We start from the raw sequence: 17,338 nt of genomic DNA, 5'->3' as shown, positions 1-17,338 counted from the left end.
CACAGCCTAATGAAGCCAGTGATAAAGTGTGTGCCTTTGTATGTGTGTACATAGTACACATCACTACCAAAACTCATTCCTTCGACTTCCTCGATGCTGATGATCTGCATATTCATCCTCATTAGGCCTCAGATTAAACAGCCCTTTAAGGGAGTGATCTGTATTTTAGCGCGAGGCCACATCTGTCCTGCATGTTTACCTCTGAGTGCCTGACAAAGAGGGCCTTTAAGGACTTCTCTGTGCCTCAGGTGATCGCTGTTCTTGGGTGGCATCACACTGCCCATAAATAAAACACCCACACTATTAATTAATGTTTCTACCATGGCAGCAATCTGCTGCCAAGAATCTTGCTGTGAGCAGTAAACAGTAAAACCACCTGAAATAGCTCGGGAAGCAGTGATTCTGTTTTCTTGGTTACATTCCTAAATATTGACCAATCTGCATATTGCCTACAGCCCTAAATCCCACTATTGTGCATGTTTTGTGGTAAGTGCATATGCATTGTTTCTTGAGGGAATTCATTCATGTGGGTGCTTTATTTGCAGATACGTGATAAGCATTTTTCTTGGCCAGTTATGTCTGTGGAATGGGGTGGGGAGACCGAATGACAAAATCGGCTGTGGCCTGTTTTGGTCTACCTCGCATGGGTGTGTGTGTGTTTCTGTCTGTCTGTGTCTGTTGGGACAATGGCATTATTGAGGTGCTGGGAGTCACAGGCGCCCCGATGCCTGGCCTGCTGGATAGGGGTTAGCAGAGGCACGTTTAGCTGGATCAGGTGACCGCTCTGTCCCTTTCAAGTGTGGCTCCTCCACAGAGGAGCAAGTAACATGAATCTGGAGGCAATAAAAGATGGCTGAATCGCTGGCTGCCCACTCCCCCCCCTCCCTCAATCCACACAAAACCGTACAGGTTTGTGGATGTTGAGCATTAACTCCAACACATACTGTGCAGACAGAACTGTGATCCCATTCCAGTGCACAATCTCTTCACGTCTGGGAATTCCCTTGTTAATCCACCAGTTAAAGATGAAAATGTTAAAAATCTAAGTCCTGATACCAATAACTGCGCTTTGTGTAACGGCCCATGCCAAGTACTGATCCAGTACCAGTAATTACTATGCTGTATGCCTCACTGTGTGGAAGGAACCTGGATCATTTGTTTATGTGTAAGACAACATCATGCTTGACTTAAAATTGCTTTCCTAACTTTGAAAAACAAACTAGCAAATAAATACATAGCCATAAATGTACTGAATTGTTATTCATTAAAATAATGATATCGGTTATCAGCACATTGTTGACGATACTCAACCCAACCACATGAGTCAGTAACCGATATTTGATTATCAGTATTGAAGCGTCTCTACATTAGCTGGTGGGTGGCATTACGTTCATATCCTTGTAATGTGCATGCTGACTCATGACGTGACGGCTGGTTTGTTCATGATGCTCAGATTGCTGTCTGACAGTTCCTAGCAGCAAACATGTGAGCATGCAGTTTGCAGTGTTGACTCATGACACATTTATTGAGGCTCTGCTAAAAATATTAAATTGGCAACCTGATTGAATTCAAGCCAGGCTGATTTACGGATCAGGCCACATGCAAAAGATCGCAGTGTGAGAATAGGAAAAGATGACGGGGATTGCTGTGGGACCTCCATTTTTCCACTAACCTACTAAACAGGACTGAAAGCCAAAAGTATGTGTGAACACTTGAAGTCAAACCAGCAAACTGGCAACAGCAAGTCTGGCCAGGTTCATACAGGTCGGCATTTTTTATACTCAAGTCAGACTGTTTAACCAATTAACAATCCCACCTCCCAACTGACAATAAATTCAAGGATGTCTAAACCTGCTGAACATAGAAGAACATGTGCCAGTGAACACTTTGGATTGGGAGGCTCCCTGGTTAATTTATCTAAAGGTTAACAAACTATAAAACTGAGCCATTTAGACATATGATTGTAGAATGCATCAGCTTTAAACTGGCTGTCACTTGTGAACTCTTTTGATCTAATTTAACAATTTGCTAATTTGTTAAATGTGATCTAATTTCACAAATAAGCATGAATATGTATCATCAGCATTTTTCAAATAATATTACAGACAATTAATCTCCACACTGAGGAGGAAAAAATTTCACAGAAAACACAAAACCTTGAATCTTTGGGAAATTATCCGTTTTTTCTAAACACTTATTCTTTTCAAGGTGGCAGGAGGCTAGAGCACATCCCAGCACGCACTCAGTGGGAGGCAGGGTACACTAATTTATAAATGGCCTAAAGCGCGCAGACACCCAAACACACTCACACCCATCACTTAAAGACAATTTAGATTTTCCACGCCTGGTGTCTCACCTCCTCTGTCTGTTGGCCAGCAAAGGCCAGCAGGTAGTTTCCAGGGCTCGTCTCCAGCGTGGAGCACTGACAGAATCCAACACTGCCGGTCCACACAGAGTCCACCACCTTACTGCGACCTTCGCTCAGATCCCACAGACAGACCTGCATGTCGCGTCCCTGACTGCTCCACCAACAGAATGAACAAAAACTGCAGTTTCATGCATATTTGAAAGCATACATCACTGACTGTCATCGCGAAACCTGCGTGACATTGAATGTTTACTATTAAATCAGAATTTAGAATCACAAATTACAGACACAAATAACAGAAACCACGAGAGAGGGTTGAGTGAGACATCTTATTCAAAAGTTAAGGGGCCAAGAGAACCGTCTTCCTCACCTGATGAGGGTATCTGTCGCCTGCAGTGTGCTGACCCAGATGACCGAGTTACCAGAATGACCTTCCACAATCCTCTCAGCCCTCCTGGTGTTCAGATTCCAGATATGGATGGCACCCTTCCCTGACCTGCAAAACCCAACAGGATGCTTTATCAAGGCTATGACTCATACCGTGTATACAAAAGGTCAACTGATTGTGGATTTTCTAAGTCATAGTATAAAAAAAAAAAAAAAAGTTCACTTCGCCTGTACCCATAGAAAGAAAATTGTCAGATTTGCTCTTGTACAAACTAACAAACACTGGAATAAGACTAAAGCTTTTGGTGGAGGCTGCTTTAATAGCTGGCTTTGCATATCCAAATTCTGTACCTGTTTTAAAAACTGAAGTGCATTCTGACGGGCTGGCTTGATGTCTACATATGACACGCAATTAAACAACTATATATGAAGCACTAAATCAGAAAAATCTCATAACATGAAGGGATAAACAAGAAATCATCAATGTTTGAGGGAGATGATGAAATTCTGACTGTTAAGATAAATGACTCACCCAGAAAATAGGAGGGGAGTGTCCCCTCCCTGGCAGCTAAAGTGGAGGGTGTGGAGGGGGCCGCCAGCCCCCCTCAGGGTGTAGATGGGGGACGGAGCAGGACGAGACATCCCTGGGTCACGCGATCAATGCAGGGATGCGCGGAGGCTGCAAACCCACGTCATGACACCCGCTGAAACAGACGAGAAGAAAAGTGAGCTAAGACACGAGCAACTTCTGCGATTTGACGAAATGGAAAAGATGCACGTGCAGCTTGAGCTTCAGTATTTCTGGAACAGAAACTGTCAGCGAGACATTTTCAGCAGAGATGATGAATGTTCTATTCAAATCAAATCCCGTTCATTTGACTCTGGCAGAGGAACACAATGAGATGAAAGTAGTGCAGCCTAAAATCCAAAGTCATCTCATTTTGTTTTTGCACAAACACTGAGCAGACTGTCAGAAAGTAGCTCCACTTTGCCTTGAAGCCTTTCTCTTCCACACAGCAGACAGTTGTGTTTAATTCGCTGTCTGTATTTTCTCTATTGTTAGTAGCTACAAACCCTGTGGCTCTCTCTCTCTCTGTCTTCCTGCTTCTAGTCTACATGATAACACCTCTCTTACTCAATACGTCATAAATCACAAGCTCTGACAGCTTAATTACAGTAAACAGACGGAGATTCAGGCTTCTCACTCCACTTGTGATCAACAGACGTTGTCCCAGAGGCAGAGGTAACAGCTCAGGCTTTTATGTCGTTTGTAGGCCGGGCAGATGAGGAAACCCGACCGACCGCAGGTATGCTGCAAGGAAATGATGCATCAACATTAAACTGCAGCACAATCACATGTAAGTGACTCTTAGTAACTGATTTCAGATAGCTTATATTCATCTATCAATCCCTCCTCTAAACTGTTTATCTTGTTAAGAATCACAGGTGGCTTGAAACCATTGATACCAATATTCAAATTAGAAAATAAACATTTTTAAGCAGTTCTCCAATTCAGGATGACACATCACACCTATTGTTATGGAAAACAACAGACAGACAATGACTTTGAAAAGAACAACCCACTTAAATTAACTAATTAACCCACTGGTTCAAATACAAAGGTATGCAGGTTTTACTGGCTGCCACTCCCCAGGCTGGTAAGTAAAATTCCTCCACCGCCACACTGAAATCATTTTTCCACCCGTTTATCTGCAATAAAATGTTCACCAACACCAGGACAAATCCTGAATATGACTTTTCCAAAAAGACCAAAATCAGCCAAACCCCACAGTTAATCGTTTTAGAACTAAAGAACTGCACAAGAAGATCAAGTTAGCTTTATGTTGGAGGAGCACTTTGACATTTTGGACTATATGTTTATTTTGTCCTCTTGCCGAGAAGTAGATGTGGAGATTGATACCATTCCTAAGTCATTCTATTCAATAAGAACCAGGAGACAACTAGCTTAGCATAAAGACTGGAAACAGGGGAAAAACTGCTAGTCTGGCTCTGTCTAAAAATCCACCGACCATCCACCACCTTTAAATCTCAGTGACTAACATGTTATATATCTTGTTTGTTTAAACTGTGCGAAAGTGAGGGTTGCCAGGCAACTAGCACAGGCTCCAGGAAGTCAATGGTCCCAGCCAAAAAGTAGTCCAGCACAGAACCCCCTGTGAAACCACAACTTTGCTTTTTGTAAAGATTAAACAAAAGAAGATATGTGTTAATTACTGAGCTACTACCTAGACAAGGCCAGGCTAGATGCCTTCCCCTGTTTACAGTCATTATGCTAAGCTAAGCTAACTGTTTCCCGACTCAAGCTTCATATAGAACTGACAGATGAGAGTGCAATAGGGGTAACTTTATGCTTCAAGTCATCTAAGTTAATGAGCACCACCCCACCACCACCACCACCCCTGACACACACAATCACCCCCTCCTCTACTTTTACTTATCATAACCCTTGCTCCCTGCAATCAGCAGACGCTGAAACTGGAGCCCGAGGCATTCAGGAGCAACTCATTTCAGGAGGTTAGTGGTTAAATTGTCCATGTGAATCTGTGAAGCAGAGAGACAGAGACCCCTGACCAGCCTGCCTAATTAAGGATACAACGCTGCAGTCTGACAGACTCACAGGGAAAGAGTCAGCCCATCAGCTTTGCTATCAATTTAACACTATAAGGAGACACACTGCATGCCATGAAAATTGAGCAGTTTTTCCAAACTCACTATAGAAAATATGACCAACAAAACAAAAAAAGAAACCCATTTGGTTCAATATTCGGCATGGATCAAAGCATATGGCTGTTTGCACAATATTTCGACCACAAGGTATGACTCATATCTCTTAACCAAACCAACAGGATCCCTTCAGCCAACAACTGTACAAACTTGTTTTTGTGTGGTGTGACGAAAATGGCAAAAAAAAACATCAACAGTGTTTTTGTGAGGGTCTATCAGTTAAGCTGCTCCTCTTGTGAACATATGGGTAAGGCTGCATTCCTGAGCCTGTGTCAGTGTCTGACAGGGTGAGGCTCACCCTGATAACAGGTGGATTAAGCGTCTCTTATTGTCCTCTTACAGCAGGCCTGCATGGAACAGCACAGCAGCCTGAAGCGGGCTGTTTTCATTGTCTCAAGGCCAGGGGCTGCAAGACTTTCCAGTGACAATCACAGCTCACTGTCACTCACAGACAACAGGTGGGGACAGTGATGGAGATGTCACTTGGGGACTGCAAAAGCAACTTGTATTCAAAAGAGAAGTATCATGGCCACTCTTCCCTACCACTGTTTCCTTAGTGGACTGTTCCCTCTGTTTTCCAGGCGTCAGCATTTCCAGTGTCTGAATTGCCCCCAACAATAGGTCTGCTGTGGTGGCTGCCAGTGAATCACCCACAAACTCAAATACAAACACGCACGCAGCTCAGGAAGGGAGACGCAGACACTGTAAGCAAACAAGGCAGTGGCAGGATGTCACTCAAATCTATTTGCAAGGACCCTTAAATTGTTCCTTGCCAACAGAGAGAGGCGGCCAGGCAAACAATCAAGCAGGTCACTTGTCAAGCTCGTAAGACGGACATCTGAAAACATCTCCAGTAAATGCAAAGGTACCTTGCTGGAGTAGCAGGGCACATGCGATCCTCTGGTCAAACACCCTCAAGGACAAGTAGCTTGTCCTGTTTAGGTCAAATTCTCTCCACCCAGCAGTTTTAATGAACCTAAGAAGCTTTGATAAAGTGATTGAACAATAGATAACAAATACCCAACAGATCAGGAACTTTGTTATTAAACATGCCCACAGGAAAGATCTCAGAAATAACAGATCGGTGTAACTAGCTAGGTCTAACTGTACCTGTATGGTGGACAGGGCATAATAAATCACACTGACTGATTAATATACGTGTGCTGGATATGGGAGCCAGTGGGAAGAGGCAGGAGAGGAGGATTGAGGCTCCTGCTGGCCCTGTAACAGATAAGACAGCTCTGGAGTAATCTGACTCTAAGTCCAGGGATAAAGGCAGTTTGTCTCTTCTTGGGCCGTCTGTCCACACCTACTGGGTAATTAGGCCTAATTATGAGAGAAAGGTCCGCTTCCCCTTCATGTTATTAAATAAGAGCCAGCCTCGTCCGCCAAGGATCTCTCAACACCAGCAAGGGGCTGGCGACCTTCAGATCAAACGCAGGCACTATCCGCCCCACCACCACCACCACCACCACCCCACCTCAACTGCAGCACCCGTTCCCCTCCTCAGCATTGCTACACATATGAGGGCCTGAGGAGGGAGGGGAAAGGGAGGGTATTCGTTGTGATATGGGGCATCAAAGTTTTTTTTGAGTAGAGGTGAGGGGGGGAGTCCTGTCCACATTCCTGTCTTGGCTCTTTAGTGCTGGTATCATGTGATCGGCAGCTACCCACCTGAGCTGCCCCCTTGTCAAATTCTGCCATTCATAAATAAGAGCGGGGGTTGGAGTGGGGCGGAGGGGGGGCTGGGTACTGATCACAGGGGTTTATTACAGAAGCTTTATAATGCCCAGCTTCACAGGAGCCATTATGCAGGCATGGGATCCCAAGATCCCCTGCTGATATCAGCCTCATCAAATATGAGATCTGAGCTGCATGATGAAAACCAAAAGTAGATTACACATAACTCAAAAGCTGCATTATAGATAGGCCTTCCAATGAAACGCCAACTTTATAACCTCTCAAACCAATAGTATTTATTTTCTGCAACATCTTTGCCAACCCTGAAAAATGTAGCCCTCCGTTCCTGCTACATCATACCTCAGCTATTAGTCATTCTGCTGTTTATCACAGCCAGTGGCCTTATCTGCTGTTTCCCTGCTGTTCACCGTCTTGCCAAGGGTGCACTTCCACCTCGCTGGCTGGTCAGTGGGTGGTGAGCTGGCTCTATGATCATTAGTCAGCCTTTCTGCCTGAACCCTCCCCCAACTAATACAGATCCTTCTGAGGAGGAAACCAACCTGCCAAATAGCGAGCGAGGTCCATTTTAAAAGTCCAGTAACACAAACAACACGGGAAGTGGCGAGGAAGACACACACCCTTTATTGTGTCTTGGAGGGGTTATCTGGACTGGATAAACAGCCCAGCGTCAGACTGAGGCTGAAGTCAGACACAAGTGCACCAACACCCACTGTCAGTCACAGATCCAATGAGTGGGAAGAGGTGGCATTGTTCGCGTGAATGGCGTGAATGCTAAGCAGGGGCCATTGCAGATAAGGGCTAAATGCCTAGTGGGTGTCATTGAGGCAGGCACTGATGGAGCACTGTGTCAGAGGGTCCTGTTTTAGGAGGTCCTGACTGTGGTCAACAGGTACCAGGAGCCTTATCTGTTTGCATTATCACCCATTTCCTGCATGAGGTCATTTACCTGGACACTAAAGGATAAAGGGACACAAGAGGGTCGACAGCTCAAGTGTCATCATACATCTCCACACCTTGCGGGTGTGATGGGCTTTGGATCCGCAGAGATTTTGCTGTCCATAGGGCAAAGATATGAAAACAAGCACATGTCCATTGTGCTATAATCCCAATAATACATCTTGCAACAGGGGATAAGGAAGACAGAAAACAACAAGATGTTACACTTTGTCAAACACCTCATGCCACAGTGTTAAAACTGTCAGTCATCATCAGTGGTGTGATGAGTGACAGCATGAAGACTAAGTAACGGACGGTGAAAGGTTTGACAGAATGATAACGATTTGTACATAGTGAACAGCTTCCGGAGTCCTACCAACTTTAAAAATAAACTGGCAAGCTGAACACAACCAACACTAATGCAGCTCTAAGCTGTGAATTTGTGCATTATCATAGGAGCTCTATGATCAATTTCACAACTAAAAAGCACTCATAGAATAGATAAGCCCACCTTCACCAAGGCTGTGTAATCAGCAATTTTAAAATACAACATCATATAAATTAATACAAAAGACAATACAAAATATGTAGAACTTCTAAATTGACATCTGGACGTGGATCTCCTTAAAAATACACCTAACAGACAGACAATCACAGAATACGCGTCAGCCTTCTTATCAGTAATTGCATAATTTCAAGTGAAAACAGATCAAATATTTTTTATGCTTAATCTAATATTAAGAAATCCAATAAAGAATTTCTGTATCTGCTCTGATACAGACCCACACACACCCCTTTCTTTCAAAATAAAGCTGCATTACAGCTACGTCCAAGAAATTTCATGAGTTTATCCATGAACAGTCCCACCAAACTACATTCAAAAATTAGGCAGTTTCTCTTGCTTTGGTAATTGGCAAATACATGTACCTCACTGACATTTAACTATGGTGACTGTCATTATATAAGCATATATTCCACAAACAGCTGTTTATTTTAAATGAATTTTAACTTTCATGATAATACATCTCTCAGTGCTGCTCTCTAAACTATATTCTGCTGGAAGATGATCGGAGGTTTAACATTCGAGTTATTTACACATGTTAACAATCAAGCATTTTACATAAAACTGGTACTGTACTGGTGTTGTTAACTGATCGTTTGTTTGTTGTTGTTTTACTATTAACTGTTAATTGTACAGCGACGTTACTTTCATTTCATTTCTCAGAATAGCCTACTAACTGATAAAATAGAAATAGAAATGCTAAGAAATGAGGATGAGCAACACAGTTGGTCGTTTAACAGCCACAGTTTGAATGGAGTTCGTGTCTTCTTGCGAGTCTACTGGACGTTATCGGGGCTGTTATACTCACAACAGTGTTCATATGTCACCACTCTGAAGCTAAAATAGTAACTAAAATGTTGACGTGAAAATAGACAAGGTAAGACTACAATTCATCTGTAACAGTTACAGTCTCTTGATGTTATTTACAAGGTTAGCAACAAGCTAGGAACTACCAACAACAACAGCTACAAACAACACATACGCCTTGTTATTACACAATTGGCGCTATAGCTGCGTAAAGTCGGGTCACTATAGTAAAAAAAAGAAGCTTTAACAAAACTTCATAAAATACCATTTCAGTGAGACACCGGTGTTTAGACAGTTGACAGAGAAGCCCAGTCAGCCTCGCGAGCACAGGATACAAAACATGCGCCGGAGCTGAAGGACCTCTATTTACAAGAGATGAGCTGCCCGTGAAAGTGCCTGCATAGAAGAGTCAACTCTCTCTGCTCAGCCAGCGGTCCCTCTCATTCTCTCCACTGGAGTGACTGTCTGCCTGCGTGTGTGTGTGTGTGTGTGTGTGTGTGTGTGTGTGTGTGTGTGTGTGTGTGTGTGTGTGTGTGTGTTATGAAGTGTCTTTTAAAAACGAGGCTAAGAAAATATGGAATAGGTGAACAAAAATGTCAGTTGGATAAATAAAGAAATAAAGAGCAGCACAGGACTCTGATATATAATATACACAATACATAACATAATATACTGATTATGATGACTGTTGTGAGATTGTCACTTATATTCTCTAGTGAAGAGAAGAGAAAAGAAGAGAAAAAGTGGAGAATTGAGACTACTAACACTTATACTAACACTTCAGATATATGCTTTGTTGAATTCCTACTCCTTTTGTAATGGGCTACCAAACGCCGACTACCTAAAAACCCATCACAACTGAGATATAACTATAGAACTTGCAAATCCTTGCAATGCTGCACGAACAGGAGAGTCTTTATTTTTTTTTCATCCTTTTCAGTCTAATGGAGAAAGAGAGACAGAGAAAACACAGGGCCCTAATCCACAGAGCACACAGGCCCCTTTCATGGGTGTGCTGGGAGAGACCTTTATTTGTCCATTCCTATCATGGAGAAAGCGGGTTTCAAGCTCGGCTAGGTCTGAGCTGGAAGATTAGATGAAACCAGAGTGATTTAAACCTCTTCTGTGGCCATGGATTAGAGTCAGCCAGTCCCCCTGATGCACTCTGAAATGAAACAATAAGGAGTACAGGTGGTTCAGTGGGAGAAGGTGCATAGCATGCAGAGCGCAGTGGGTTAGAGACCAATATAATCTAATAGTCCAAGGAACAAAAAAAGACAGAAGATTAAAGATAGCACTCATTTAACTTTAAAGGACACTTATTTTGGCAAGCAAATAGTAACATTTTGGCCTAAGCAGCCTTCATCATGGACACACCCCAGTCCTAGTACTTGGTGTATCACTGGGGTGCAGCACATTAACTTAAATCTACACATGAAACCACTTACTTAAATTTTCACCTGTTAGACACACATACTGAAATTATACTAAATACAGTGTTTTGGATTTTGAGTCGAGGAGGATCACCATCGTATCTAATTTACTAATGAGCTGGATGAAATACATAAGCACTTAATGAAATTCATGAAAAGGGTGAGTTGCAGTTGTAGAGCCGCAGCAAGTTTAAACCAATTAGTGCAAATGGAGGTGGCAGGATGGTAACCCCTCAGCAGGAGGTGGGAGAAAGTGTCCGCTGCCCTGCCTGGACAGATACCATGGCCTACATCATCATCAATTATTCCTGGCATCTCAGCTTACCCAGGCAGGGAGGGTGTACGGGACAATGCCAGGGTGCACAGGGTGCACTTGAGAGCTATATAGCCTTGGTCTCCCTGTGGGTCCGAGGTGGAGAGGGTGGGGGGAGGTGACAGGGTTGAGGTGTGCATGCCGTATCATCCATCCAACCCAAGAGACTGCCTGGTAAGGAAATCCCTGGAATCCCACTCTCGCTCCAGCCGCCAGGCCGTGGGGGCAGGCAGGTCACTTTACAGCTCATCACCAAATTAGAAAGGCTGTGGGTCAGCCTGAGCAGCAGCCAGACCACAGGGAGATAGAAATAGATGGGAGAGCGACCAGGCTCCTCTCTCATCATGGAGAGGTAGAGGGCTGCACTGCACACACTGGAGGGCAAAACTCCAACACGAGACACTGTTTTTAAGTCCATGGACCGACCATAAAAGCATTCACTACATACTGTAGTGTGGACAGAGAGAGCCACAACATAATGAGCAGGAATCTTCTTTACTGACAGACAGGGCACACTGATATACACACCGACATACAATGACACAGAGCCCCTAATACTTCTCTAGGGGTTTCTAAATGTGAAACTTAAGTTCACTAATTAGAATAAGTAAAGAGTCAGCTAACCATACGGAGTAAGTATATTCAATACTAAACTGTACATCTGACCTTTTTTCAATCAAAAGTCCCACAAAGTTCATTAAAGGAATGTAATGTCTGCTACTCAGAAAACTCTGAAAGCTCAGCAGCATTTTATGTAACAGTCAACACACAGAAAACACACACAGTCCTTCCTTGTGTTTCCCACATTAAGACCTCGTACCTTGAAGCATCGCAAGATGTGCACTGATGCCTTCAAGGTACCATTGCTCTGGGAAATTTCATACATTACATCTCCCCCTCAAAGATATATTCTCAACATTTTTGTAACACACTTTAACACTGACCCAGTAACAATCTCTTTTCTCTGCTGTGTTTTTCTTTTAACTGATTTCCCATTTCTTTTTTCCACAAGTCCAGCCGAGGTGCTGGTTTACTCACTCAACCTAAGCAAGTAACAGTAGTTGTCACTTGTGTGTGTGTTTGTGTTGGTACTGTGGGTGCACTTAACAGATGATGTCGGTCTTGTAAGTATGGGTGTCATCTAGTGATGAGAGGCGTGCTAATCTTCTCTAAATCGAATCAAATTTAACACACACAGCCCTCCTTGAGTTGTGTCCACCACGTATAATCTAGGAGTGGAACTGGCTCCTTCTGTCCACTTTCATGAGAACACTGTCCCCCAGGTTCAGTAGAGAGTAGTGAGAGTAGATTCCTGACCCTGTTCCTGCAGTTGTGGTGGTATACTTATCTCTGCTTACAGGTTGCATCTGCTCACCTGATTTCTTCCATGTCTGACCGGCTTGGGTCCAAGTTATCAGACAGGGTGGATAAAGTTGTCAGAATTTCTGAACCATCAGCTGCTCTGTAGTACGGACTCTGGTAGAGGAAGAAGGCGTGGTCCTGTATATCATCAGAGCCAGGAGGGGGTCTTCCTGTCTATGAATCCCCTTTGCTACCTGTGCAGCCATCGTGGCCCCTCCATTACTCTAAGCATGATGTGGAGTAGATGTTAAGTGAACTCCTCTGAAACTAGCTGAGGTCTGTTATCGTTTACTAGCACTTCTGGAACACCATCCTGCGCAAAGGTGGCTGTTTCTATGATCTGGCTACTGGTTGGGACGGGTAGGTGCAGGACCTCTAAGTACCTGGAGCAGTAGCCTGACGCTACCAGATAAACCTTCCTCTTTTACTCACACAGATCTCTGAACATCTCATGTCTAAAAGTTTGTACTAGGCCCGTGGAAAGAGCATTGGCTACTGCTAATGTCTTTGTCCTGGTGTGGACACAGCCTCTACATTAAAGCACATCAGTCCCATCAGCAGCCTCTGGCACCTTATCGAGTTATTGTCGAGGTCTTTACTGTTCGTGAGGGCACCAGGGGCTTGTGGTCAGTGATCAAGTCCAAACAGGTATTTTTTCAAAATGTTCACAAACACAAACACAGTCTCAGGTCCCCACAGCCATCCCACCTTCACCTTCAGCAGCTTGTAGTGTGGTTGTCCTGCTGTGAAGAGCTCTGGGATGAATACACACACAGTCCCTCACGTCTTTCCTGTACTCACATTGTACACCTCGAAGCATTGCAAAAGTGCGCTGATGCCTTCAAGGTACCATTACTGTGGGAAAGTCCACCATTACAAGGAATAATTCACTTGACAGGTCAGGTAATGATTCATTGATTTGCTTTCATGCTGAGACAGAAATTCCAGATATCTCCAACTTGGAATTACAACAAGGAGGATGACAAAATAATAATAATAATAATAATCACGGTATGACCAATGTGACATGATGAGAAACACAGACATGAGAGTGGTGTCAAGCTAGATTTCTTCTATGCTTTAGATATTATCCATTGGAATAAGAAAAAAACACCACTTAACAACAAAACAGGATGGGGGTCCTTTCAATGTTCCCTCAAATATGGCATTTAATACCAGTTGGATGCAAGAATAAATGTATGTGTGCAACTTTATGAACTTTCTACATGTCATCAGAGGAGAAAGAGAAGATACTGTTTATGGGAGTATGTGTTGAATGTGCAGGTATCTTAAAATGTGATGGTCAGGCCTCCTCAGTTCATGTTTTCCTTGGGCCTCTTTGCAGGTGTTAATAGAGAGATCTCAGGGAGGGCGAGGAGTGACTGGCCCGTCTTACTTTGAGGCGTAGAACAAAACACCACTTTAATGAATCAGTGCGTAGCTGGAAGGAGGAAGCCCAATGCACAGGCACAATCAGCACCACGAAACCGTCCTCCCTCGGAATATGAAGAAGGGGAGGCACCCAGTGTCTAAAGTTAATATTCTTATCAGTTCTTTTTGAAACTCCTCTTCAGTGATGAAGCTGTTTCTCATGGTCATGTCTGCTGGGAGCAGTAGGCAGTCTTATCTCTGACCCCGAACATTACACTCAGGAGTTAGCATTTTTAAAAGTTTATCCTACTCACCAGTTATACTGCTTTTATACTAATACAGAAAATGCGGAACACACAAATGTAATGAAACAAGTGTCCTAATGTCACATGCAAGCTATTCCATTTGCTCCAAATACTATGTTCAACCTTGCATATACTGTATACCTTAAAATACATCAACAGTGATTGTGGAACAGTGATTGTAGTTGTTTGACTTTTTGGGAAATGCATTTATTCACTTTCCTCCTGAGAGTTCAATGAGTCCCTCGCCTCACGTCATGTTGTTCAGACTGTAAGTAGCAGCAGCACAGTTGGAAAAAACGTTCTCGTCAGCCTCCTTGCTGCAACTCGAAGTTGGAGATATCTGGAATTTCTGACAGCTACATTATGTCCCACTAGAAGAAAAGAGCTACGTAGAAGTGTCAAACTGATGGCAGAAGTCCTGAAAAGCCACTGTCTCTGGTAGTTATGTTTAAACGCTAAAAGTTTGTATCTGATGTCACTCAAGGACAGCTCCAAATACAGAATGTTACACAGCGAAACTAACCACTTTAGGTTCAGTGATGTGACAACAATGCTAGCAATGGGAGTCAAACTGTCAAAAAGTCAGAATAAGAGGAGGTTGTCCTGTTCTTCCCACTGCACCCACAGTGCAAGAATGCAGCAATAAAGTATGGAGCCAGGCGGTGATTAGCTTAGCTTAGCATAAAAACTGGGAGCAGGAGGGAAAACCTTAGTTCTCCAAAAAGTTTTTAAAAAAACAACAACAACAAAAAAACCCTCACTAATCACGAATTAATGAATTGATTCAGGACTTAATTAAATTGCATTCTTTATTTGATTTAAACAAAAACAGAAATAAAAAAACAAGTTATGGAGACAGCCAGGCTAGATATTTCACCAAACTTCTATATTTTTAGCTAAGTTAAACTAATCACCTCCTGACTTAATGCACAGATGGCATCAGTTTTCTCATTTATCTCTTGACACGGAACAAATGAGCTTATTTCTCGAAATATCAAACTTACTTTAAGTGAAGAGGCTATAAAGAAGGTCTAAATTGGTCCAGAACGTGTTTTGGCGTGTAACTAGCATTTCTTTATTTTCAATGCTAAATTTCATTGAAAAAGATTTTTGGCTTTGAAGTTTTTACTTATTCTTAAAGAAAAAGTTTGCTACGTGCCAACAAATAGATGTTTCCACAACCCGCCAGTATGTACATTATCATGCAAAGGCTCAGGCCATCTGTGCACCACTGGCACGCAATAGGAATGAAGATATAGATGGTCTAAAAATGCCACTGGGCAGACAGAACCCAGATCAGTGAGCCCAGACATGCCATGCGTCCTCTCAGTATGTGCCTCGACATACACTAATGACCACTCTTCATGTTGCTGCTGCTACTTCATTTGTCATACGGGATAACATTCAGGCCAAAGGTTACTTTGTGAAGGCTAATTACCGAGCTAGTTATATATACATTGGTCTCTGCGTGCGCCTGTGTGTGTGTACCATAGTTTGGCTGTGACAGTGACAGTCCTGTTATAGAACTGCCAGAAGTGTTGAATTTGTTTTGGAAAGAAGAAGCAGAGGTATAGCTCTCCAAGGTTTTATTTTTAGGGCCCGTTAATGTGTGCTGAATGCAGGCTTACAGTATACCCACACCATGCCATTCAGACATGCAGTATGTGTGGGCATTGAAATACAGGCCGTACGCAAGAGAGCTCACGTTGTCAACATACCAACGCATTCACATTCCCACCTGCCCCCGCACACACACATATACACACACACAAACACACACAAAACATACCACGCAAGCCATCTCTCATCACATCAATGACCAACAAATAAACACAAGGCAGGCAAAACTGTGAGCTCCAGCTAAGCTAGCAGACACACACTGCGTGCAGAATGCGTGTGTGTGTGTGTTTGTGATTCATTCACAAGCCACTCATCCCACCACACAGAGCTTTTATTGGCTAAACAGGAAAGACAGAATCAATCAGAGAGGCACTGACAGCAGCCAGAGGGCGAGGCCAGCATGCAGTCCATCTGCATCACATGACCAGACCCTCTCTGCAGCTCAGCCTTTATGTGTGTATCCTCGCTGCATGCATGTGTACGGACGGGGCCGGCAGCAGGAAGTGCAATCTGTGCCAGTGATATGCTCCGCTCAGGCCCAGGCAGTTCCTTCAAGCTCCAGCCAGATGTTTTGGCTGCAGAGTGGGAAGCCATCATGGCACTGGAAGGTACTTTGATTTATGTGAGGTGACTCACGCTGATAACACCAGAGCCCCAGAGCAGACGCATGCAGAAGGAAACTGTCGAGTTGGTGTTGGTGTCTCTGTTCTGCTAGTGCTTGGGAAAACCTTTGGGAAGTGTAATGAAGTAGCTTGTTTTTCTGGGCTGAAGCTTGTTAAGCTGATTATCTTCATGAATACCAGGGTTTGATAAATGTGGGGTTTGATGTCAATTCTTATGTCCTCAAATTCAGCCATCAAAAGCTGATATTTGATCAATATTTTTACAATTTTGAGAAAGTGGCTGCAATTGTATCATAACTCAACTGACAGCCTGTGAAAATGTAGAAAATAACTGATGTAAAAGTCTCTAATTCATTAATTCAAGGATAATTTTGGAAGCCAGCCACATTAGGATCATTTCTGAGTTAGGTACAGTTCAATAATATGTAATCGCTGCACACACTAAATCATATCTTTAGTTTCATAAAGGAATGTTAACCAGTTAGACAATAAAGTTAACTGTTCCTTGGTGCTGATCGTGAACAGGATTCGAGTCAAACAGCAGCACACATGCATGCAGTTTTTGCCAACCTAAGATGTAACATGACGATATTAGTCAATTTCAAGTATTTGGGCACATTAATTATATATATATATATATATATATATATATATATATATATATATATATATATATATATAGTCCACATTTGTGATTCTACACGAACTGGACAACCTGTTTTTGCTTTGGGATATTTGAATCTAACCAAAAAACGCTGACCTGTTGTTGTCGCCTTGCAATGAAAGTAGCATTTTTTCCATTTGC

General features: G+C 43.1%; 1 protein-coding gene across 1 annotated transcript in view; it reads right to left on the bottom strand.

Moving 5' to 3' along the window:
• gnb1l (guanine nucleotide binding protein (G protein), beta polypeptide 1-like) overlaps positions 1-9,837 on the bottom strand; it is a 28,465-nt gene extending 18,628 nt beyond the window's left edge. The window contains exons 1-4 of the mRNA XM_041937420.1: positions 9,772-9,837; positions 3,288-3,459; positions 2,739-2,864; positions 2,357-2,519 (exon numbers count right to left, since the gene is read on the bottom strand). Coding sequence (XP_041793354.1) covers positions 2,357-2,519; positions 2,739-2,864; positions 3,288-3,397 — 399 coding nt within the window. The 5' untranslated portion in view covers positions 3,398-3,459; positions 9,772-9,837. The remainder of the gene's footprint in view (positions 1-2,356; positions 2,520-2,738; positions 2,865-3,287; positions 3,460-9,771) is intronic.
• Positions 9,838-17,338: the final 7,501 nt, after the last annotated feature.

This window comes from Chelmon rostratus, chromosome 5 (assembly GCF_017976325.1).
Source record: "Chelmon rostratus isolate fCheRos1 chromosome 5, fCheRos1.pri, whole genome shotgun sequence".
Classification (NCBI taxonomy): Eukaryota; Metazoa; Chordata; class Actinopteri; order Chaetodontiformes; family Chaetodontidae; genus Chelmon; species Chelmon rostratus.
Note: the sequence above shows the minus strand (reverse complement) of the source record. Positions and strands in the feature narration are given on the sequence as shown.